Genomic DNA, 26418 nt, shown 5'->3' with positions numbered 1-26418 from the left:
CAGGGATATTTATCTGTAGTCTTCTCTTTTTGTTGTGTCCTTATATGCTTTTGGTATCAGCATGATACTGGCTTCACAGAATGAGTTAGGAAGAATTATCACCTCCTCAATTATTGTAAACAGTTTCCGGAGGACTGGTACCAGTTCTTCTTTGTATGTTTGGTAGAATATGGCTCTGAATTCATCTGGCACTGTACTCTTTTTTGTTGGGAGACTTGTAATTACTTGTCCAGTCTCACAACACGTTATTGATCTATTCAGGATTTATATTTCTTCCTGGTTCAAATAGGAGCTTGTATGTTTCCAGGAATATATCTATTTTCTCTAAGTTTTCTAGTTTGTGAACATATAGTTGTTCAAAATTGTCTCTGATGGCCTTTTGTACTTCTGTGGTATTGTTTATAATGTCGCTTTCTTCATTTCTCCTTTTGTTTATTTGGTTCTTCTCTCTTTTTCCTTGGTTAGTCTAGGTAGTGGTTTATCAATTTTGTTTATCTTTTCAAAAGCAGTATTTTGGCTGGGTGCAGTCACGCACACCTGTAAACCCATCACTTTGGGAGGTCAAGAGCAGAAGAGTTCAAGACCAGTCTGGGTAATATAGTAAGGTCCAATCTCTGAAAAACATTTTTTTTTAAATTTTTTACAAATTGTTGAGCATGGTGGTATGTGCCTATAGTCCCAGGTACTCAGGAGGCTGAGGTGGGAAGATTGCTTGAGCCTAGGAGTTCAAGGCCATAGTAAGCCATAACTGCACCACTGCACACAAGCCTGGGAGACTGAATGAGACCTGGTCTCCAAAACAAAAACAAAACAAAACAAAAAAGAAAATCCCTTTTGTTTCACTGACCCTTCCTATTTTTTGTTTATGTCTCTGTTTCATTTAGTTCTGCTATAATCTTTCTTATTTATTTTTCTTCTGCTAACTTTGGGCTTGGTTTGTTGTTTTATATATAATCAGCACCTTGAGGTGTGATGTTAGGCTATTAATTTGTGATCTTTCTTTTTTTTATTATACAGGCATTTAACACTGTAAACTTTACTCTTAGCACTACCTTTGCTGTATCCCTGAGTTTTCATGTGTTGTGCTTCCATTTTCATTCACTTCAAAAAAAATTTAATTTCCATCTTCATCACTGACCCAAAGATTCATCAGGAGCATGTTGCTTAATTTCCATATATTTGTATAGTTTACAAAGTTCCACCTGGTATTGATTTATAATTTTATTCTGCTATGATCTGAGAAGATACTTGATATGATTCCAATTTTTAAAAATTTATTGAGACTTGTATTGTGGCCTAACATATGGTCTATCTTGGAGAATGTTCGATGTGCTGATGAGAAGTTTGTGTATTCTGCAGTTGTTCAGTAGCATATTCTGTACGTTTGGTGAGTCCATTTGTTCTAGAGTATAGTTTAAGTCTAATGTTTCTTTGTCGATTTTCTGTCCAGATGATCTGTCTAGTGCTGTGAGTGAGGTGTTAAAATCTCCCACTATTATTGCATTGCTGTCCATATCTTTCCTTAGACCTAAAGTATACGTTTTATGAGTTTGGGTGCTCAAGGATTGAGATACATATTTATATATGTATATATATGATTTATATCTATCTACATGATTGTTACATTCTCTTCCTGAATTGATCACTTTATCACTATATACTAGCCTTCTGTTACTTTTTTTTTTTTTTTTTTTTACTGTTTTTGATCTGATGTCTATTTTATCTGATTGAAATACAGTTATCTCTGCTCATGTTTCATTTCTGTTGGTATGGAATATCTTTTTCCATCCCTTTACTTTCAGTCTATACTTGTCTTTATGGGTAAGGTGAGTTTCTTGTAAGCAGCATATAATTAAATCATGTTTTTAATCCATTCTGCCAATCTAAATCTTTTAAATGGAGCATTTATTCCATTTACACTCAAGGTTAATATTGATATGTGAGGTTTTGTTTCTGTCACATTGTTAACTGTTATCTAGTTCTTTTATAAATTCTTTGTTTCTATCTTTTTCTGTTTGTCTTTCTGGTTTGGTGGAATTCTTTCAAGTTGCTATTTAATTCCTTTCTCCTGCTCCCTTGTGTGATTGTTTTATAAAGTCTGTGAGTTTTATACTTTCATTTCCACGTTTAGGACTCCTTTGTGCAATTCTTGTTTGGCTGGTCTAGTGGTGACAAATTCCCTTAGTGTTTGCTTGCCTATAAAAGGCTTTATTTCTTCTCCATTTAGAAAGCTTATTCTGACAGGATATAACATTCTTAGCTGACATTTTATTTTAGCACGTGGAAAACAGCATCTCATTCTCTTTCGGGTCATAAGGTTTCTGCTGATAAGTCTATTAGTCTGATGGGGGTTCCTTTATAGGTAACTAGACGCTTTCTCCCTCTGATTTTAGAATTATTTCTTTCACGGTGCCTTTTCACAGTCTGATGATTGTATGGCATGGTGAAGTCTGTTTTGCAATTGATTTTCTTGATGATCACTGGGACTTTGATATCTGAATGTCTAAATCTCTTGCTAGACTAGGGAAGTTTTGTCAATTATTCCCTTATATAGGTTTTTCTCAACTTTTTACTTTTTCTTCTTCCTCAGGAATACAAGTTTGATTGATTTATGTGGTATCTATGTCTCAAAGGCCTTGTGCATTCTTTTTTGTTCTTTTTCTTTTTCTCTGACTAGCTTAATGCAAAAGACTTGTGTTCAAGTTCTGAGATTCGTTCTCCTGCTTAGTCTAGTCTACTTTTGATGCCTTCAAATGTATTCTGTATTTTCTTCAATGAATTTTTCATTTCCAGAAGTTCTGCTATTTTTTAAGATGTTTATCATCTCAGTAAATTTCTTGTTCATATCCTGAATTGATTTTCTGATTTATTTGTATTAGTTTTCAGAACTCTCTTGGATCTCATTGAGTTTCTTTAAAATCAATATTCTACATGCTCTATCTGTCACTCTAAGGATTTCTTTTTGGTTTGGATTCATTAACAGAAAATTACTGTATTCATCTGGGGGTGTCATAATTCCTTGCCTTTTAATGCTTCCTGTACTATTATGCTGATTTCTGTGCATCTGGAGATATAGTTGGTACTTCTTATTTTTAAATTTACTTTTATTGGCCCAGGCCTTTTCTTTTTCTTGAGAATGTGACTGTAGTATATGTTGGGTAGGTTCTTTTGGCTTTTCTTCTGGGTGTGTTCGGTGGTAAAGATGGTATTGCTTCCTTGGACATAGTCTTAGTGCAGTGGCTTTCTCAAATGCCAGTTTTAGTAGCAGCAACCTCCTGAGTAGCCAGGGTGGTAGGGGCAATGATTGTAAGAAGCTTATTTTGTTCCCAAGTGCTCTATAGTTATGTCAGCAAATGCTGTAATGGACTGTGCACTCCACCCTCTAGGCCAGTAAGTAGGTGACACTTGCAGGTAAGACCCATCTGCAGTGGTAGCAGTACAGTTTATGCCCAATTTCCATTATCCCAGAGAAGTGCTTAGGTGTCCCAGATGATTGGTTGGGCCATGAAATGCTCAGTGGTCTGGATACATGCTGTCTGAGGGAGGGGGATGCACAGCTGGGCCCAGCTGGACCAGTAAAGCTTGCACTCAATTCCTTCAATGGTGGCTGCCAGCCCCAGTGGGGATCAGAGGGCAGTCCCCAGGTCCCTGGAGAAATGCCCAAGTGAGGAGTGGTGCAATGCTGCTGCCCCAAGGTCCCAGCACAGGGATGGAGGGGTGGTCCCAGTGCCACAGCCAAGTTAGAGGGAATAAAACCTGCCTCCCACTCAATCCCAAGATGTGGAAAGGCTCATTCCCCCATCCCTATTGTGGCATCCAGTTGGGGCACCTACCAGTCTCTACAGTTTGATTCCAGTCCACAAAACTGCCCCAGGCCATAAAACTCTCTGCCCAAGTCAAAACCACAACTCCTGGACAACATTCCTCCTGTTTTGGTCCTGTTAAGAGGGAAATCCCAGTTCTAGCACCAGTGGCTGGAGCCCATGCTACATTCATTTCTCAGTTCTGGCTGTGAGATCCCTTCCCCAACTCCAGTTATGGCTGTGAGAGCCCCTCCCCAACTCAAGCTGCAGTTCTCCAATCCCAACCTGAGTCTCTCTAATGCCAACAGCTGTTGTCATGCTAGCTCACAAGATCCCATGCAGTTTGTTATAAGCCAGGGTCAATAATGCCATCCTCCTATCAGTGCCCAGGTCTGGGAAAGTACATGTGACACTTTAGGAGCCATTCCTTTTCACTGGCTCCCTGCTGCTCCCCAAGTTAGACTCAGGGCTTGGGAGGGTCAAGGTGCTCTCCCTTGGCCTGGATTACACAATTTCCCCCGATAGGAAGGTGGATCACAGACACGGTCACTCACCCTCTCCTATACTGGAGATTCATTTGTGGATTTTAGCTGGACTCAACAATGCAGGCTACTGACCCACCTTCTCTTTCCCAGAATCTAAAGTTTTATTTTACACTTCTATTGAATTCCCCTGCTCTTTTTTGGATGAAAGTTCAAGGTTTGACTCTCTACACACTATTTTGCTTCTTTCAAGTGAGAGAGGTGTGCTGGAAAAGCCTCTAGTCTGCCATCTTGGAGGAAAAAAAGAATGAATTTTAAATGTTCTCACTACAAAGAAGCAATAGGTATTCAAGGTGATAAATATGTCAGTTGGCCTCATTTGGTCATTCCACAATGTATCCATGTATTGAAACATCAGATTGTACTGCAGTTATTGTCAATTAAAAGTTAATAAAACTATAAAAAATCATTTGTGCATGAAAAGCAGAAAGGAGAACATTTTTCTTGCTTCCAAAAAAGCAAAAAGAAAATGTGGTAACAGAATAATAGGTATGCAGTACTTTCAGCTTCCTTTCTTCTTGTAAGCACAGGATCAAAGTAGGTGATTTTAAGGAAAATTATTTTCCCCATCTTCTTATACATAATAGCCTATATATTTCACTTGGATGTAATTTTATGAAAGAATGATTACAGAGAGGTAGTCCAGTCAACTATATCTTAAATCCAAAACATTCCAGTTTGAGGATAGATGAAGGGCAGCAAGGGGTAAGATTCCTTGGGTCTTTTGCCTAGTGCTCCAGCCAGCTAATCAGAGCTTTTAAAATGTAATGCTTATTTTCCTTCTGTTGCTACTATTCTTTATGTGTAGGGCTTTTTCAAAGCACCTCACAGAACAGGGTAGCTGGGCATGGAGAAATAATGTTGCTAATCTTGAGTCTCCCGGCCTAATGCCATCAAATAGCACCTAATCCCTACTCTCATCCCATATCAATATGCACTTTTTAGCAAGCAAGATCCCACATATGGAATACTACCAAAAATTTTACTTACTGATTATCTTACTCTAAATCACTGCAATGAATCCTTTATTTAAAGGACTTCAATTCTTTTAGCTACATAACTCAGATCATGACAATGTGGTAAGATTTGAGTCAGAATTCATGTACCAGTTGCATGTTTTATGTCAGATTGTGCTCCATATTTCCAATGTTAATGACTGAAAAGTATAAACTGTTTCAGTGAGCAAGTAAAATGAGCAATTTGCCCAGGCTATAATGTGAAAAATTATAGCAATTGAAAATTTTCTGAAGATTCATAATCTAAATGAAAAAAAATATTTTCTAGATATGAATTTACCTGGTTAATTAACGAAGGGAGGTCTCTAATTACCTTTAGATTCTGAACTTGTTTTGCCCTGGTCCATACTTCTATTGAGTGGAAATCACAGAAGCAAAAGAAAATAGCATCTACTAAGAGTATGCCATATACCAGACACTTTCACATAAATTATCTTACATCCCATATATATTAGTTAGAGCAGTAATTTCACAGAGGAAAAAAAAGATCATCAAAAAGATTAAGCAGACTGCTCAAAGTCACACACTGCACAAATGACAAAGCAAAGAACTGAAGTTGTGAATATATAAATCCAAATGTTGTGTTTTCAGGAGAGGACAGCCAACATAGCAAAATACACTTTGAAAAAAAATCACAAAAGGCTAGAAGAATTACAAATATATGAAAAAAACCTTATTAGTTTCAAAAATGTGTGTATATAAATCAGATATTATACACATTTATTAGAAAGCTAATATAAAAAATAGAGATAGATTCAGAGAAATGGAATCTTTCATACATTGCTATGGGATGTTAAACGAAGCAGTCACTCTGAAAAAGAGTGTGGCTGTTTCCTAAACAAATTAAAAATACTTTTACTGTGCAATGTAGGAATTATACTCCTGGCCATTTATCTCACAGAAACAAAAACTTATGTCCACACAAAAATCTGCACACAATTATTCATAGCAGCTTTATCTATAATAGGCAAAACTTGGAAATAACTAAAATATCCCTCAACAGGTGAATGGTTAAAACACTATGATACAGTACACAATGGATACTAAAGAACCAAACACTAATTTTTTTTTTTTTTTTTTTTTTGAGATGGAGTCTCGTTCTGTCACCAGGCTGGAGTTTGGTGGCACAATCTCGGCTCATTACAATCCCTGCCTCCTGGGTTCAAGTGATTCTCCTGCCTCAGCCTCCCGAGTAGCTAGGACTAGAGGCATGCACCACCACACCCAGCTGATTTTTGTATTTTTAGTAGAGATGAGGTTTCACCATGTTGGCCAGGATGGTCTCGATCTCCTGACCTCATGATCCACTCACCTCGGCCTCCCAAAGTGCTGGGATTACAGGCGTGAGCCACCGCGCCTGGCCCCAAACACCAATTCTAAGCAACAACTTGGATGAATCTCAAAGTCATTATGCTGAGTGAACAAAGCGAATCTCAAAATATTTAATGTAATAGAGATGGAAAATAGATTAGTGATTAATAGGGATTAAGGATGTTGGGGGAGTTAGGAGGTGAGTGTGAAAGTAAAGAGATAGTATAAATGAAATCTTTGTTGTGGTGGGATAGTTCTGTACCTTGACTGAGGTGGTGATATAGGAATCTACACATGTGATAAAATGACACAGAACAATATACATATATTAGATGAATGCTATATTACTGGTTTTTATATTGTATTATAATTCTGTAAGACATAACCACTGGCAGGAACTGAATGAAGGATACATGAGACCTCTCTGTATTACCTTTGCAACATCCTATAAATTTATAATTATCCTAAAAAGTATTTTTAAATTATAGCTGAGTATATTAGATTCCTGGGGCTGCCATAACAAAACTACACAGAATGGTTTAAACAACAGAAATCTATTGTCTGGAAGTTAGAAGTCCGAAATTGAAGAGCCAGCAGAGTTGGTTCCTTCTGGTAACTATGAGGCAGAATCCATTCCGTTCTTCTCACTTAGCTTCTGGTAGTCTAGTCTGTTCGATAGCTTGCAGATAGTGTTCTCCCTGTGTCTTCACAGTATCTTCCCTGTATGCATGCTTGTCATGATGTACAAATTTCCCCTCATTATAAGGACAGTCAGGATTAGGTCCCATCCTAATGACCTTATCCTAATTTGATCAGCTGTAAAGATTCTATTTCAAAATATGGTTGGTCACATTCATCAGTATTGAAGGTTACGACTTCAACATCTTTTTGGGAAACATAATTCAACCAATAATACTGGGTCTAAAAGAATCAATTGTGCAAGTACAAGAGGGAAAACCTGTTTTAAAGGCATTTCATTAAGAAAAAAAGATGAAGAAAGAAGAGGAGGAAGGGGGAGAGAGGGAGGGGCAGGAGGAAAAGAAGGAAAAAAAAGGAGGAAGAGGAGGAAGAAAAGGAGAAAAAAGAAAAGAAAGACAGAACGAAAAAAGAAAGAAAAGAAAAGAAAGAAAAATTAATTGAGGCCCAACCTAAATTAATAGTTTAGCAGGGCTGCCTACAAAAAAAAAAAAAAGAATGCCATCTTCCTTTCTGTGAATAGATTCAGATCAAAGACAGGTACAGCCACAATCCCTCTCATCGGTCAGATTTCACACAAAATTTTCTAATGTATTTGGAGGTGGGGATATTGATGAATATAGGACAACCACAGAGACTAAAAACCAAGGTGAAGTAAAAGAAGACTAAAGATGACATATCTATCTTCAAAGTATTTATCTTTTAAATCCCTCATACCACCTTAAAAGGGGTAGACCCTTTGTTTCAATTCTCTAGGTAGGAGAATTAGACTTAATACAATAAAAGCCGGTAATATTAAGGTCAGAATCACCTCCTAAAATTTAGAATGTTAGACAATTTTATCAAAAGAAATCTGTAACCAATGGAAATGGCTTGCTCAAAATGTAATGATTTCCCTTTTGCCAGGGAATGTTCAAAAGAACTGGTCAACTCTTCATTAGATATTCTTGAATTAGGTGGGAGATTGTACTAGCTCAGTATCTCCAACTGCTTTGTTTTGTTTTTATTTTTCAGCACTTTCACAGGAATATATATTAACTTCACCTTCTTAGAATTTCTTTAAAATAATTTCACCATTTGTCCAAATGGTAAAAGATTTAAATGTAACTTTAAATTGAAAAATGTTAGGAGCAAGCCCCCCAAAATCTGGCCATAAACAAAATCTCTGCAGCACTGTAACATGCTCATAATGGCCCTAAAGCCCAAGCTGGAAGGTTGTGGGTTTACAGGAATGAGGGCAAGGAATATCTGGCCCGCCCAGGGCGGAAAACCGCTTAAAGGCATTCTTAAGCCACAAACAATAGCATGAGCGATCTGTGTCTTAAGGACGTGTTCCTGCTTCAGTTAACTAGCCCAACCTATTCCTTTAATTCGGCTCATCCCTTCATTTCCCATAAGGGATACTTTTAGTTAATTTAATATCTATAGAAACAATGCTAATGACTGGTTTGCTGTTAATAAATATGTGGATAAATCTCTGTTCGGGGCTCTCAGCTCTGAAGGCTGTGAGACCCCTGATTTCCCACTTCACACCTTTATATTTCTGTGTGTGTGTCTTTAATCACCTTAGCACCACTGGGTTAGGGTCTCCCCAAACGAGCTGGTCTCGGCAGAAAAATATTTGAAAAAAGTGTTATTAGTAAATATCATATTAAAAGGTTGATTTCCATGTAATATTTCCTAATAAGTCCAAAGAAAAAAACATCATTTTATCAGCCAATTTAAATATGACATGTTCAATTTTAGGATGGCCAAATGAGAAACATTATTTTTCTAATTAGATGCAAAAAGTATATTTTTCTATCTCCTCATAATAATAGACTATCATCAGATATATCAAGTATTAAAAGTTTTGAGGGGAAGGTACCAAATGTACCCCAAACATTAGTTTTCCCATGTAGTACATTTATTATTATGTAATTATAGAGACTTCCCTGGGATTTGTGGTTTTAAAACTTATTAGGTGCATTTAAACCAAAAATTAGAAAAGTTTACAATATGAAATGTTTGAAATTCTTAAATTTGTAGCTTTTTAAGTAGTTTATTTTTCCCTTTTTTGTCTTGTGTCTAATTGAAGAGATATGCAATTTCAAGGTGCAATTTCCTAACATAATACATACAGGTATAAATAAACCTTATCTCATAGAAAAACAAATCTTGATGTAATTTTATAGAATTTTGACCAGATGAAATCAGTATATAGATGTGATTCTTGTTTTTTAAGCCAACTTTGCATTCATATTCTAATATTTTCTTTCTTGTTTAGTTGATGTATTTCAGCATCAGTATCCCTTAAACTTTCTATCTTTAGCCAATTAATTGTGGGAATTGAACTATATGTATATGAAGATATATATAATTTAATTATTTCCCATATATGTCTGATAATGTATGTTTTTAAAACTGTATACTGGTAAATCCTATCATGAAAGCTAAAGGTTTAGGGTTGTGATTAAAAAATATTTAGAAGGCTTCTGATAAAAAGAATCTTAGCATTTACATGAATTTAGAAGCACTGACCACTTCAGGAATCAGCAGACCAACAATGTACTATCCATCTTAAAAAGGAAGGAAAGTAAGTGTGTGGAGAAATAGCTGTTTTCATCATCTACAGGAAAAGAAAACTAGTATAACTTCAGTGAAGAACAATTCAATGACATGAACCAAAGTTATAAACCAACATACTCTTTGATCCAGCAATTTGGCTTCTGGAATATGTAGATATATATGTATGAAATAACACAAGCAAAAATTAACTATTGCAGCATTATCTGTAATAGCATATGTCTGAAAACAAAGTAAATGCCCATTAATGGGGGATAAATTATGGTATATCCATCAGCCTTTAGAAAATAAAAAAAGATGAGGGAGCTTTTTATGCATTCATATGGAAAGATATCCAAGATATATTAAGTGAAAAGTAAGCAAAGTGGATGGGTATATAGTGTTATAACAATTACATAAAAGTGACAGATATTTTATATATTTTATATATAATTAAATGTAAACATGCACACATAATATATAAATATAATATACAAATATATAATATATTATATTATATATAAATAAACACATTCTCTAGGAGCTTTCTTTAAAAAAACGGAAATGGAAAGAAATATATAATATATTATATTATATATAAATAAATATATAAATATATATTATATATTTATATATAAATTATATAATTTACATATATTTTTAAAATATATAAATATATATTATAATATATTATAAAAATATATATTATATATTTATATTATATTTAATTTATATTTATTATTTTTATTTATTTTATAAATTTAATAAAATTAATAATTTATTTATCAATTATTTATAATAATTTATATTTTTATAAATAATAATTTATAATAATATATGCTTATTAAAATATATAAATTATTATATATTATAAATGATGATTTATAATTTAATTAATAATTAAATATGTAATATTAACTTATTATTATTATTTAAATAATTTATAATATATTTATTATAATATAAATATATTACATTATATATATTTATATATAAAAACATATATGTTATACATTATGCAATATATTAAATTATATAATATATTTATAATATTAATATTTTCTATTATATATTAATTATATAATATATCATATTAATATTTATGTATTATATAAGTACATATTTATATATTTGCATATAATATATAAATATAAAAATATATAAATATAAAAATATAATAAATAATATATAATATGTAAATCTATATATATGCATATACAATATATACTTATATTTATATATGTCCATGTTTATTTTATATTTAAACCAATTAACTTTTTATTGAAGTATAAGAGTGAATGTGAGTGTAATCTCCAAGAATTTTTATAAACTGAACACACCCATGCAACTGGCATCTAGATCCTAGGTCCTGAATCAAAAAATAGAACATTGCCATCATCCCAGATACCTCATCATTCCCTTCTAATCAATGCCTCTCCCCTACTAGAGAGAAGATTTCTATAAGCATAAGTTAGTTTTATTTATTTTTGTACTTTATACAAATGAATTCATGCAATATGTACTCTTCCATATCTGGCTTTTTTCATCCAACATTATATTTGTACACTGTTTAATTTCATTCCAATTTAGTATTACATTGCATAAATGTGCCAAAATTTATTTATGTATTCTACTATTTATGGATATCTGGGTAATTTCCAGATTAAGACTATTACAAACACCACTGCTATGAACATTCTAGTAGATGCATACACATGTCCACATACCGAAGCAAGGAATTACTGGGTCATGGGGTCTGCATATCTGCAGTTTTAATAGATACTGACATACAATTTACAAAATTGATTGTACCAATCAACACTCCCATGAGCAGTGTATAAGAGTTCCTGTTGCTCCAAATCCTCACTTGCACTTGGTATATTCTGTCTTTTTAATTTTATTCTTTCTACTATTTGGACAGTAGTGTTGCACTGTGAATAAAATTTGTGATTCCCTGATAATGAATGATGTTGAGCACCTTTCACCTCTTTTTCAAGGTATCTAAGTCCTCTTCTCAATTTTTCCATTGCATTGTAAGTCCTTATTGTTTTAAATTTTAAACCACGTGAATATGGTTTTAAAAAGTAAATTTAAAACTAATGTAATTAACAATACAAATAAATTCCATAAAGTTCTATGCTTCATGTTCTCTCCTTCTTAGAGATGTATATTAGCATTTCAAAAGCTCTGAAAAGTTCTACATTTTTCGCCACCACAAAACAGTTTAGAGAAATGTTTTTTCCCTTCTGAAGTAATTTTCATGGAATTAACAATTGTCTCCTTCTTTTTACTTGTATTTTTTTACAATTCGTTCTCCAATTTTATCCCAGATTTCATTAGATCTATCCAACATCTATCTATATAATTTCTCAAATACTCAAATTAGATAATCTATCATTTCAATTACTGTAACTACTGTTTTCTCTTAAAGTCTGCCATCTCCCTGTTCAGTGAAAATGGGTTGCTCTCCAATTCTGTCATTATTTCTCTCATTCTGGAGTTTCCCTTTTTAATTTCCTGGTCCTGTTTTCTGGATCCCATGTCTTTCTTTTTCTAGGCCTACTCCCATGTTTTGCTGAACACATTCTCTAGGAGATTTCTTTAAAAAAAAAAAAAAAAAAAAGGAAATGGAATGAAAGTATTTCATCTTTGTATATGTGAAAATGTTTTTATTCTGCCCTTATATTTGACAGATAGTTTGACTATAGAATTCTAAGTTGGAAGTTACTGTCCTTTAGAATACTGAAAAAATTTCACTTCATTATATTTTAGGATAACAATGACTTAGTAACATTGTTAAGAAATCCAATGCCATTCTAATTCCCATTCCTTTAATTTTTGTTTCTGCCCTTTGAAAACGTTTAGAATCTTCCCTTTATTCTTAATGTTCTCACCTTTTTAATGATGTGCTTTAATGTAGGTATTTTTACTTGGTGGGCCCTTTAAATATGAAGACACCTGCCCTGGCAAAATTTTTTAAACTATTATTTTGATCATTTCTTCTCTGTTTATGCTTTGTTCTCTTTTTCTAGGACTCATGTTTTTAATTAATTGACTGGATAAATATGTCAGGCCTCTGAGCCCAAGCTAAGCCATCATATCCCCTGTGACCTGCACGTATACATCCAGATGGCCTGAAGCAACTGAAGAACCACAAAAGTGAAAATAGCCAATTCCCGCCATAACTGATGACATTCCACCATTGTGATTTGTTCCTTCCCCACCCTAACTGATCAATTGACCTTGTGACACTCCTTCTCCTAGACAAGGAATCTCAGGAGCTCCCCACTGAGCACCTTGTGACCCCCGCCCTTGCCTGCAAGAGAAAAGCCCCCTTTAACTGTAACTTTCCACTACCTACCCAAATCCTATAAAGACTGCCCCACTCCTATCTCCCTTTGCTGACTCCTTTTTCGGACTAAGTCGGCCTGCACCCAGGTGATTAAAAAGCTTTATTGCTCACACAAAGCCTGTTTGGTGGTCTCTTCACACTGACGCGCATAACAGAATGAATGGATAGGAAAGTTTTCTGAGTACTTTTTAAGAAAAAAGCTTATTGGCCGGTGGCTCAGGCCTCTACTCCCAGCACTTTGGGAGGACAAGGTGGGCGGATCACGAGGTCAGGAGTTTGAGACCACCTTGGCCAACATGGTGAAACCCCGTCTCTACTAAAAATACAAAAATTAGCTGGGGGCCGGGCGCCTGTAATCCGAGCTACTTGGCAGGCTGAGGCAGGGGAATTGCTTGAACCAGGGAGGCGGAGGTTGCAATGAGCTGAGATCGCGCCACTACACTCTAGCCTAGGTGGCAGAGCAAGACTCCCTCTCGAAAAGAAAAAAAACAAAAAAAAGTGTATTAAGCAAGAAAGCACAGAGCATCAGACCATATATTTAGTGCTGAACATTTTATTATAAATGATCAAAAATTTTTAACACACTATCGTTTACAACCTTCCACTATTGTAAAACCTAACATTGCTACTTTCATTTCAGGTAATGCAAAAATACGAGACGCATTAGCTGTCTGTAGGCAGAAATCTGCTCGAGTCATTCCTTATTACTGAAGCCCTAGAATTAATTAAACATCTAGTATGGACTTGGTATTGTATATAACATTTGCACTCATATCTTACAAAATAGTCACCTAAGTAGAAAGGTGTTCAAAGCAGCAAGATGGAAATCGTTTGCAGTCTTTTTTGGTTGGCATGAAACACTGACTGCATTCCTCCCAGATTTATAAGAAAGAATTATTTGCAGTCTTACCTGGAGTCAGAGGGATGGACACTCTCAAGGTTATTTTTCACTCTCTGCATATATATACTTACGGAAGTAAGAAAGAAGAGGGAGAAAGGCAGATCCCACATAACAGCGGTTAAACACCTCAACTTGCTCCACTATGACAGGGTTTATCATCCATCTCTCAGTCCTGAAGTGACTGAAAATATGGAAATTGGAGTCCAGGTAGACAGGTGAGAGTACAACCTCTTAAGTGTGGGGCCCTCGGAATTCACAATACCCCCAAATCGCTTCCTGCGCAGGCGGAGAGTCGGGAGGGAGTCAGAAAGCAGAACCCCGAGCCCCCTAAGAAAGACCCCAGCCGGACGCTGCAGCTACCGGGATTGGCAACTTCCGGAAGACCTGTGGCCCAGAGAATTTTGGCGGTCGGGGTGAGGGTGAGGGTGAGGGTGGGGGGTGGAGGAGGAGTGAGGGGAGGGGTGGGGTGGGGGTGGGGTGGGGTGGGGGGGGTGGGGGGAGGGGGTTGGCGGCTAACCAATCCGACACCCGCCAGCAGGCTGAAGAGAGGGGCTTCCCAAACGCAAAACTTTCCCAAACCTGGGGGATGGGAAGAGAAGACAAAAGGAGCGCCTCTGGCTCCCTTTCCCACTTCCCGGCCGCCCGCCCCAGCCCTCGGCCTCGGCTGCGCGACCCGGGCGGAGGATCCCGGTCGCAGGCCGAGGCGAGAGCCAGGCGGAAGGGCCGCGAGCGGGCTGCCCCTCTCCCCGCCTTGCTGTCCGCAGCTGACGTAGCCTGCGAAGTTTGGGGAGGGAGGAGCTCAGGCGGCCTGAGCTGGTGGCGGCGCGCGCCGGGGAGGGCCGGCCGGGGCGGCGAGAGAGGAAGCTCCTTCGCGGCGCTACGGCGTTGGCACTAGTCTCTAGAAAAGAAGTCAGCTCTGGTTCGGAGAAGCAGCGGCTGGCGTGGGCCGCCCGGGGAATGGGCGCCCTCGTGACCTAGTGTCGCGGGGCAAAAAGGGTCTTGCCGGCCTCGCTAGTGCAGGGGCGGATCTGGGCTCCCGAGCGCGGCGGGGGAGCCTTGGGAGCCGCCGCAGCAGGGGGCACAACTGGAACCGGCCTGAGCGCCCGGGACCATGAACGGGGAGGCCATCTGCAGCGCCCTGCCCACCATTCCCTACCACAAGCTCGCCGACCTGCGCTACCTGAGCCGCGGCGCCTCGGGCACTGTGTCGTCCGCCCGCCACGCAGACTGGCGCGTCCAGGTGGCCGTGAAGCACCTGCACATCCACACCCCTCTGCTCGACAGGTAGGCAGCCAATGGGGTTCCCGGGAAGAGCCCCCAACTATCCTGCATCCCCTCAAGCCCCCTGACAAGCGGGCTCTAGAGCCCAAATGGCAGTGACCGCTTGGGGCCGGCCCCACCTCGTCACCTCTAGGCAGTCCTTCAAGCTTGGGAGGTAGGGAGCACCGACCCTTCAAGCTCTGGCACGGTAGGGAGCACGCACTTCTCTGGAGATGCAGCAGTTGCATTCCTCCACGCATCTCTCCATTTCCCTTTCTCTCCTTCCCTCTTACTCCTAAGCGTTCTCTCTCCGTACTCCAAAAATCAGCAATCACTGCCAAACTCTAAACGCCGGGTTTATTGAAATTGGTGTGTGTTTATATGTAGTGGGTGTGGGTTTTGCTTGCTTTGTTTTTTCCTTATTTTTGAAATCGGGCTGTAGGGCTGCAGTGTCCAGTAGGCAGCCCTTAGCCACAGGTGAGTACTGAGCACTTGAAATGTGCCCGTCCGAATTGAAATGTGACCTAAGTGTAAAATACCAGAGTTCGAATGCTTAGTATTTATTTTTAAAAACTTGTAATATTTTATTAATATTTGTTTATTGATTATATGCTGAAATGATAATATTTTTGATATCTTGGGTTAAATATAAGATTAAAATTCATTTTAATGTGTTTCTTTTTACTTTATGTGGCCATGAGAAAATTTTAAATTGTATGTGGTAGATTTCACATTCTATGTTTATTGGACAGAGCTGCTTTAGAATCTAGGACGTTTTGCTTTTTATTGCTTTTGTTTTGGTTGTGGTTTATTTTGTGTTATCAGGAACGTTTTATATCAAACTCAATACAATTCAGTTTCTCCCACTTTCAGTTTCTCTCACGGGAAGATCGTTAAGTAGAGGAAATGTGTGCTATTTTTGCCACAGTAAATTGAACCAAAAGACTGTTAAATGGCCAGAAATTGTAAATGGCTTTCACTTACTGGTTTGTACAGGTTTTAAGGGAAGGTTAACATTAGTTTCTGTTTTCAGAAGAACATTACAACCACGTGCCATAGACCTGTAACTGTGTATTAGTCAATGGGTCTGGTCACTAGTCTTGTGTATTTTACTTCCTACAGGGATTTAACTAGGCCCAGCATTCAGTTCTTAGTGAGTTAACATCCATGATTACAACATTCTCTTCTCCTCCTCCTATATCTAATGTGAAAATACGTCATCACAGATGCCTGATTGGCCAGAAGCTGTATCCAGTATCAGATAAATTCCTCAGCTTCTGCCCTGCCAAAGTTACTGGATTTTCACCTACCTGTGACTTTTCTTCATTGTCTCACTGTCAGGCTTGGATGGCCTAAATGGCACAGGAGATCTGGGACACCTCTAGAGCTTGTTTCCACTTCTTTTCTATCATAATCCAGATTCAGTGATATACAAGGTGTGGTGTCTGTTTACTCTGGGCCTTATGTTCTGTGGCGCAAGTGCTGGGCAAGTGTGTATATGTGTCTGTAGTCAACTTTTAAGGGTGGTGGTTGGTTAGAGAGGATGGATATATGTTAGAACCAGTTATGCAAACACTGTATGGAAATATAGCAGTGATGGACCCAATAGGTATTGAAAAGCCAATTGATCCTCCCACTTTGGGTGCTGCTTCTCAGGATTTTAGTTTATCTAAGCTTTGTACAGTTTGGGGACCAAGAAGTGAAGAGGGAGTTTCTTTCCCATGCTCATGAACAATTTTCATAGTCTAAAATTCTTCACTGAATTGGGTAGGAAATTAATTCTGTCTTCGAGGAAGCCATAAGACCAGTGAAACACTCTGGCATTACTGCATCACATTCTTTTTTCCAATTTGTTACTTAAGATCTTATCAGTGCAGTATTTATGTAGTCTGAGCATTAGACAAGGCTATGCAGTTGACTCACTGGTGTCTCTTTCCTCACTTATAAAATAGGAATAATAAATACATGTGTGTCTCGGGCTATGGAGAAGAATGTTTGCATTGTTCTTTGGGATGACCTGAAAGAAAAATTTATGCAATGTTACATGCCCTTATTTTAATGATTGGTGAATCAGTCTCCATAATCTGACTTCTGTCCGATGAGTGGACCTTCCCCAACAACCTTCCCACCCCTTATGAGTAATGAGTCCAATTGGTTGTTCAAATACCCTGTAGATGACGTAACTTTTTTGATTAAATTTTTGAGTTAATTTTGGTGATGTGACTATAGAAGCTGTATTTTACGCCTTTATTTTCAAAATATAAAAATCAATTTTTACAATCTCTTGGCTTTTAAAAAAAATTTCCTACTCACTCAATCTTGCCAAAAATCTGTCTTCAAGAACTGTCCAACTATATTCTTTGATCAAGCAATAGGGTAGAAAGAATGCAGCCATAATTGCAATTCAAATCTGACGCCAACCCTGCCACTTATTAGTGTGACCATTAGAAAAGTATTAATTTTCCTGAGCCTCAGTACCCTCATTTATGAAGTGGAGATAATGAAACTATGTTTAGAGGGTGATCTTAGGATGCTAGTGCATGTAAAGTGACTGACGTGCAATAGGGTCACAGTGGAAAGAAGAATGTCTTTTAATGGGAGGAGGAAAGAGTGTATGAAGTATCACTGAGACTTCTGCAGCATGCACTCTCTATTGTTCTTAGTATCCAGGAATCTTCAGGGTCATCCTCTGTTGTTGGCCCAAATCTCTTGGGGCAAATACAGAACTATTTCCATCTAGGGAATAAACGTTTAATTGAAATGGGTCTCACAAACTGATGTAATTGGTTTCCTAGCAGTTGGAGTATTAAGTGATTGAAGGACAGAGAATGAGAGAAGCTTTTCACTTTATGCCTTCTTGTTACTCTTGAATTTTAAGACATATAAATATATGACCTATTCAAAACATAAATGACCAAGATTCTTTTGCTTTGTTTTTTTGTTTGTTTTTAAAAGCAATCCATCTTAGTCTGGTCTAGAATGTCTGTTGCTATTCATATTTCAACAGCCATTCATTAAGAGTTTGAGAGGTGTAAGAACTAACTTACCATCATTACTTACCTAATAGGCTTCTCCTGGAAACATTTCTATTTCTGTCATTGCTGCAACCAACATCCAGTCACCCAGGGTAAAAAAAATAATGACATCTCCCATTCCTTTTCATTTTTTGTTTAACCCCCTACAGTCAGTCACCACAACCCGAGCATTCTATTCACTTAGTGTTTTTCTTTGCATTTCCACTGCTACCTTTGTAGTTTTAAGTTCACGTCTTAACTGGTATTAAAATCTCCTAACACCTGACTTTCAAACTCTACCACTTTCTACTAATCCTACATCTTGTTGCCAAATTAATCATCTTAAAATTTTATTCTACTGTCATTCCCTGACTCAAAAACTTTCAGTCACACCAGGTACGTTGGCACACCCCTGTAGTCCCAGCTACTCAAGAGGCAGAGTAGGGAGGGCCAGTCTGGGCAACACAGCAAGATCTGGTCTGTTAAAAAAAAAAAAAAAAAGTTTCCAGCATGTATTCTGTATGTAAAAAAAAAAAGCATCAAACCAACCATCAGTCACAATTTAGTGGCTGCTAAATTAAGTTTCACCACCCTAACCAGGCTTTAAGACTGAGAAATGGCCCTAACCTGTCTTATTCACCTTCACTCCTTTTATATTACATATCCTGATCTGCATTAAACAATTCACAATTTCCCAAATTTAGCCTTCCCTTTAACTTCCTTGAATTCATTTGATACCTACCTATTTGAACATCTGATACATTACTATGTCCAGGGCACTGTTCCAAGTGCTAGGCATTATACAGGTTAAAAAGAAAGCACATCCCCTCCTCAAGTGGAGGCCTCATTTGTCTTAGATACCCTCCAGTGTTTAAATTCTGTTCATTCTTATGGTACATCTGGGATCAAAATCCTACTTTTCTGAAGACTGTAAATGACTCTCCTAACCTCAAATGTACTCTCTTTTCTCTGATTTCCCAATAGCTTCCTTTTCTTTTCTCTTTTGGTGGCATTTATTACCTTCTGCCTTGTATTTTTATTTTACTTAAAAGATTTCTGGGCAACTCAAAGGCAAAGACTATATCTTTTTAATTTATATATTTTCCATAATGCTGAGCATCATTCTTTATCCATAATAAAAGTTAAATGTGGCCAGGCAAGGTGGCTCACACCTGTAATCCCAGCACTTTGGGAGGCTGAAACTGGAGAGTCACTTGAGCCCAGGAGTTTGAGGCCAGCCTGAGCAAAATAGTGAGACCTTGTCTCTACAAAAATAAAAAAATAAAAAAATAGGCATGGTTGCATGCCTGTGGGGCTTGCTGGCTGCTGGGGAGGCTAAGGTGGGAGGATGGCTTGAATCCAGGAGTTTGAGGCTGTAGTGAGCAGTGATCACACCACTGCACTGTAGCCTGGGTGACAAAGAAAAATAGAAAAAAAATAGTTAAATATATATTTGTTTTACATATGCATAAGCAAAGGAACCTGGGAGCCAGTTACCCCAGCAATCTATTAATATTATTAAGCATTTACCTGTTCTCAGTGTTCTTTTCCTGAGTTCTGGTATATAATTTATAAATATTATTGACTTTTATGCAGCTATTAAATCTATAACATTTAAATGTTTTAATATTCGGGATATTTGGAAAATGTTTATGTTATGCAACCATAAAATTTAATATAATATTCTGATAAAACATGTTCATTTGAATACAATGTATGTGTAAACTTAATTATGTAATTAGTTCAAGCACCGATTATTCTAACCTAGATAGACTTTATTAATTTAATACTATGTTCTTTCCCTTTCCTAGGAAAAGTACAATAATAATAACCTGTGTTTAGCACTTTTACCTGTCAGTGGCTTATAGAAGTTATTTTGGTCTCTAAACAGACTTGTGGAATATATAGGGTAGGTATTATTTGTGTTTTAAATATGATGAAACTAAGGTGCAGAGAAGTTGCATAATTTACATGAGGTCACATAGTTAATTAATGAAAAAAATCCAGGCTTAATCTTACAGGCATGATAATTGTATATTTTGTATTACTTGAAGTAATTATGCATTTTCTTCTCTTAGTGAAAGAAAGGATGTCTTAAGAGAAGCTGAAATTTTACACAAAGCTAGATTTAGTTACATTCTTCCAATTTTGGGAATTTGCAATGAGCCTGAATTTTTGGGAATAGTTACTGAATACATGCCAAATGGATCATTAAATGAACTCCTACATAGGGTAAGTATTACACATTTTTAGTGGCCATAATTGCCATTTTTACTATTCAAACTATATTTTACTTTGATTTTATGTTTGATCAGATTATTTCGGGGTATATAGATGAATCAACGAATAATGAAAAACTATCACAGGGATAAAATTTTACCTTTTGTGACATTTTTGTGTTGATTAAAACACTGTGGATTCAGGCCCTGTACTCTAGATTATTTTGCCTGAGTTACCATTCCTAACATTTATACCAAATTCTAGTATTTATATGCATATTACATGGGTAGAAATGGAAAAGATAAACTCTGCACACTGTAAAATCCACTGTTAAGTGATATTTTATTTTATATTAATAGCAATTTCAAATTCAAATTTAATGTTACTAATACCAGTTCATGAAGTTCTGAATTAGCAGGCCAGATATTAATAAATTATCTCTGAATACAGATACATTAGCTTTTCTAATAATAGACAGTGGTATGAGCCATTCACCTTTTTTCTCAAGGTACCAATCACTTTCTCTTTGTGAATCCCATGAGTAAACAAATTCAGGGGTCCTCATTCTCAAAATATATGTATTCATTATTAATATTATCATGAGTCTGTAGTTTCAATAAATCTTTTTAAACCACTTGGTCCATTTTGTGAGGGTTGGCCTAATTAAAACTGTAATAATCTATAAAATCCAATCAATGGATACTCCTAAATGATAGTGTAACACAATGCCCTGTAAGTGGCCAAGGGAAAGTGGGTGCCACTGTCAGTCAGTCATAGAGTAACTTCCTCTCTGTTTCAGAATACATCACATTCTATTCGTGACTTGTGATCATTTGAAACAAGGATGGAATAAGTAACTGGCGTCAGTCTGTAAGATTTGTATAACTACCACACCAACCAAGATACAAATATTAATAAATCATAATTTCTCATTTATTTTTGTTGAGAAATGAATATAAGTAGAAATCTAACATTTTCTTCCCACACCCCAGCAGATACTCTGGCACTCAAATTTGCAGCTCACTGGACATTCTACAGCCTCCTCCAGGGGACTGCTAACTCCTGGAAAAAAAATCATAAAATATAGAGTGAGCACTTCTCTCCCTTGTCTCCATGATCACAAGCCTCCATATTACATTATGCTGCAGAGAGGCCTGGTAACTGCTTTAAACTGCGTAATTTTCAGAAAAAGTTACCTTTTTTATAGATTAAAAGATTCAGTTTCTCTAGGGGACAGGGCTCTGTGTGTACCAGAGAAAGTAATGTTCCACATTAGTCTTTTGTGTTTCATTTGGTTTCCTGTATTGCATTATTTAGAGTGGGATTTATCTTGACGTGCCCTCCCCCAACCTTACAAAATTCATTGAAAAAACTCAAGATGTATCATAAACAATCTAAAATATTTTGAACCACTCCCCCTGCCAGATTGATCACTGAACTATAAGCTGACGCATTTGCAGAAAAACTTCTCAAGATCAGTTTTGTACTTTCAGTAGAAGCAGTCTTTTTCATAGCATTTAGAAAAATGTGGCATGGTGCCTGGTGATTCATTGCTGATCTTCCCAAATTGCCTGGTCTTCCGAAGTATGTTCATTCTCCTGGGAAGCTACATTAACTTTTGTGTTCAGAAAACATTTATTTTAAGAAAGCTCAGATGGATGTTGAGTACTATGAAAAATAAAACGTTATGTTTTAAATGTGTCTATACTGTATAGTTTTAGAAACAAAAATGATTGTCCCCTTCCACAAAAACAAATCAAAAGGCTAATTTTATAAATTAATAAATTGTGTGTAATTTTGTGTGTATTTGTGTGCGTTCAAATTACTTGATTAAGACATAGAATGGAGAGGTGGATGTGGGTGTAAGTATATGACTTTGGCTATGTATAGACACAAAATAACTGAGATCTGTGTCAGTTGAAGAAAGACCCAAAACCATGTAGTTGCATGACCAATATAAACTAAAAGGAAGTATTCGTGCTATAAAGTTATCATAACTTTCTCTAGAAAGTGAGGAAAGTAAGACACGTAAATGTTAAACCCTATCAAATTGACGCTATTTTATAAAAATGTGCATATGTTTTAACCTTAGTTTATACTGTATTTCCTCATGGAATATTTAACTTCTAAGTGTGAAACGTAGTGAAATTTGGACTAATTTTATTTTGTTTCTTTTCACATATATATGAAGAAAACTGAATATCCTGATGTTGCTTGGCCATTGAGATTTCGCATTCTGCATGAAATTGCCCTTGGTGTAAATTACCTGCACAATATGACTCCTCCTTTACTTCATCATGACTTGAAGACTCAGAATATCCTATTGGACAATGAATTTCATGTTAAGGTAATTACTTTTTTAAAAAGTTTATCTGTTTCCTTGTCCTTATAGTTTTAAAAATACTTTTTAGTTATTTCTTCGACCTAGACTGTTTCATATCTCTCCTTAGAGTTAGGGACCAATGAATAGTAATTTCCGTAGCCCTTAATTTCTATCTTCTATTCTCCTTCTTACTACTGCAGTTAGGAAGCTATTCCTAGACAGAGATAGAATTACGATATAAAATACAAAGCCATTATGTTTCTTCATTGAATTGTCAAGATCACCTTTTTTGTTTTATTTTTTATTTTAAAATTATTATATGTTTATAGGAAGATGCAAAGGTAATAAAGAGGTTTCATGTATCCGTCACCTGGTTTCCCACATTGTTATGTCACACATAATTATAGTATAATTTTAAGACCAGGAATTTGACATTAGTACAATGCATGTACATAGTACCATTACTTTATCACGTGTATAGATTTGTGTAACCACAACAATCAAGGTACAGCACTTCTCATAACATCACCACAAAGATACCACTCATGCTACCTCACCCACTTCCTCTCTACCACAATCTGTACCTCTAACAACCACTAATCTGCTTTCTATCTCTTTAATTTTGTCATTTTGAAAATGCTATATAAGTGGAATCATATAGTATGTGATATTTTGAGATTGGATCTGTTCACATCACATAATGCTCTTGAGATCCATCTAAGTTGTGCTTGTAACAATAGTTGTTTTTTATTGATAAATAGTATTCCACAGTATAAATGTACCACAGTTAACCATTCAGGAATATTTTGGTTCTTTCCAGTTTGGGGTAATTATTTACAGAGCTGCTGTGAACAAAGCTATACAGGTTTATGAGTGAACATAAGTCTTCATTACTCTGTGATAAATGCCCCAAGAATACAAATGCTGGGTCATATGGTAAGGGTGTGTTTAGTTTTTTTTGTTTTTTTGTTTTTTTTGATACAGAGTCTCGCTCTGTCGCCCAGGCTGGAGTGCAGTGGCCGGATCTCAGTTCACTGCCAGCTCCGCCTCCCAGGTTTATGCCATTCTCCTGCCTCAGCCTCTCGAGTAGCTGGGACTACAGGCGCCCACCACCACGCCTGGCTAGTTTTTTGTATTTTTTTAGTAGAGACAGGGTTTCACAGTGTTAGCCCAGATCGTCTCAATCTCCTGACCTCGTGATCCACCCGTCTTGGCCTCCCAAAGTGCTGGGATTGCAGCCTTGAGCCACTGAGCCCAGTCGGTGTGTTTAGTTTTTAAAGAAAGTATCCAACTATTTTCCAGAGTGGCTGTACCATTTTACATTCCACCAGCAATGTGTGAGAGATCCAGCTATTCCGCATCCCTACCAGCATTTGTTATTATCATTGTTTTCTATTTAGCTGTTCTAATAGATGCATAGTGATATCTCATCTTGTATTAATTTGCATTTTCCTAACTGCTAATGATATTGAACACCTTTTTATATGCTAATTTGCCACCCATACGTGGCTTTCAGTGAAATGTCTCTTGATGTCTTAAACTCATTTTCTAAAGGGAGTCCTTGGTTTTCTTACTGTTGAGTTTTGAGAGTTCTGTATAATGTTACAGTGGTAGTTCATCAGATATGTAGTTTGCAAATATTTTCTCCCAGTTATAGTTTATCTTTTCATCGTTTTAACAGGGACTTTCACAAAGCAAAAATTTTAATTTTGATGAAGTTCATTTTTTTTTCTTTTATGGATCATGCTTTTGCTGTCATCTCCAAGCACTTTTCACCAAGTTCTACTTACTGAAGATTTTCTTTTTTGTTATCTTCTATACGTTTTATAGTTTTATGTTACATATGTAATCTGTGATCCACCTTGAATTCATTTTTGTGTAAGATGCAGGACTTAAGTGCTGAATACACTGGCTATTGTGATTTCACAGCTATTCTATATCTGTCTGAATATAAATAAAAAGTAGTTTTTGAGTATTAATACTAAATGTAACTCACCATATTTTTATATATCATTTTGCTATACTTCTTTTAATAACATGTAATCAGAAAATTATTGTAAATATAAAAATTATTGTAAATATAAAATTATTGTAAAGACATCAGTAATAGAGAAGTTGAAACAACAGGGAAATTAAAACAAGAAATGTGAGAAAAAATGAGTGGGAAAAAGTTTTATTGAAGACACTCCTCTCCCTAGAAGAAAGTGGTAGGGGAAGAGAGAGAGAAGCAAGCTGCTGCCTCAGTATTGCTAAGAAAAAAAGAGACTCATCTATTGCATCAATTATAGAACCATCAAGTAGAAGTACCTTAATGGACACCTAGTTCTCTGAGCCCTCACTGCAACAATCCCTGTCTCCCAAAACAGTTATCCTGTAACAGGAAGTCTTAACATCCTAATTGAATAATTGTGACATTTTCTTAAATGATCAACCAAAATTCCTTCCTAAAGTGCTTCCACCCATTGATCCTACTTCAACTTTTTGTGATAAACAGAATAAATCCAATTTAGTTACTTCAACAGGACAGCCCTTTCAATATTTGAAGATAGCTATGAACTGTCTCCCAACCCCTCACATACAAGTGCATTTTTTCCATCTCCCTGATAAATAACCTTAGTTCCTTCAGTTTGTTTTCTTATTACATGGATTTTAATCCTTGGTGCTGTGTAGATGCATCTGTTTGTTTAAATCTCTCTCAAATGTTGATCGTCAGCACTGAACACAATACTATTTTTGATATGGTTTGATGAATGTAGAATTTAGTGAAAGTGTCATTTCCTTGGCCCTAAATACTTAATAGTTCCTTAATAATTCATCAGCTTTCCAGGGGTAGTCATACACATGGTTCAAATTGGGCTTAGTGTCAACAAAAAACCCATAGAGGTTCTTTTTCCCACATACTGTTGCTTAAGCCACCTCTTCTTATCATGTACTTTACAGAATACTTCCTAGATATGATCTAATTTTATCTTGTTAAATTGGAGCAATTGCTTCAGTCTCTTAAGACCTTTACAAATGTTATTTCTGTAATCCAAAGATTTTACGTTTCTCTCCAAGTTTTGTGTGATGCTCAAATTTAATTAGCTATTTTTTTGTATCTTTAAATCATGATTAAATATGAACCAGTACAGAGCTCGAATCAGAGCTGTATCACATGGCCATAAGAACTTTCATCTGGGTCAATATCTGTCCTTTTGTTAATCCATGCTTTTGGAGAAGACTCATTCAGTTTGCCTGGAATACTCCTGAAAGTGCTATTATACAGCCCATATTTCTTGGTTCTGTCCTTAAAAATTTTATGAAAGTCTTTGCTTAACTGCTTTTCTTAGCTCTTATCATGACTTACTCAGTCATCTTCTCCATCCTCATTTTCAGAGTGGCTTTCTCTCACCACCCGCCTAGTTCCTCTCTATTCTTTTCCTTTGATTTATGCTTT

At 36.5% G+C, this 26418-nt stretch overlaps 1 protein-coding gene and 1 long non-coding RNA gene across 4 annotated transcripts in view; one reads left to right on the top strand and one right to left on the bottom strand.

Annotated features, from left to right (window-relative positions):
* Positions 1-15032: 15032 nt before the first annotated feature.
* LOC105497286 (receptor interacting serine/threonine kinase 2) overlaps positions 15033-26418 on the top strand; it is a 37174-nt gene continuing 25788 nt past the window's right edge. The window contains exons 1-3 of the mRNA XM_011768294.3: positions 15033-15449; positions 20518-20671; positions 22851-23006. Of these exons, the coding sequence (XP_011766596.1) occupies positions 15277-15449; positions 20518-20671; positions 22851-23006 (483 nt within the window). The 5' untranslated portion in view covers positions 15033-15276. The remainder of the gene's footprint in view (positions 15450-20517; positions 20672-22850; positions 23007-26418) is intronic.
* The window catches only part of LOC105497285 (uncharacterized), a 29978-nt gene continuing 25130 nt past the window's right edge, over positions 21571-26418 (bottom strand). For 2 of the 3 annotated variants that reach the window (XR_011606388.1, XR_011606386.1), the window contains 2 exons: positions 22926-22979; positions 21571-21721 (listed from right to left, as the gene is read on the bottom strand). This is a non-coding gene — a long non-coding RNA (uncharacterized lncRNA). The remainder of the gene's footprint in view (positions 21722-22925; positions 22980-26418) is intronic. The other variant, XR_011606390.1, reaches the window with a different exon arrangement.

The sequence above is a fragment of the Macaca nemestrina genome, chromosome 8 (assembly GCF_043159975.1).
Source record: "Macaca nemestrina isolate mMacNem1 chromosome 8, mMacNem.hap1, whole genome shotgun sequence".
Lineage (NCBI taxonomy): Eukaryota > Metazoa > Chordata > Mammalia > Primates > Cercopithecidae > Macaca > Macaca nemestrina.
This window is presented reverse-complemented; position numbering and strand designations above follow the sequence as displayed.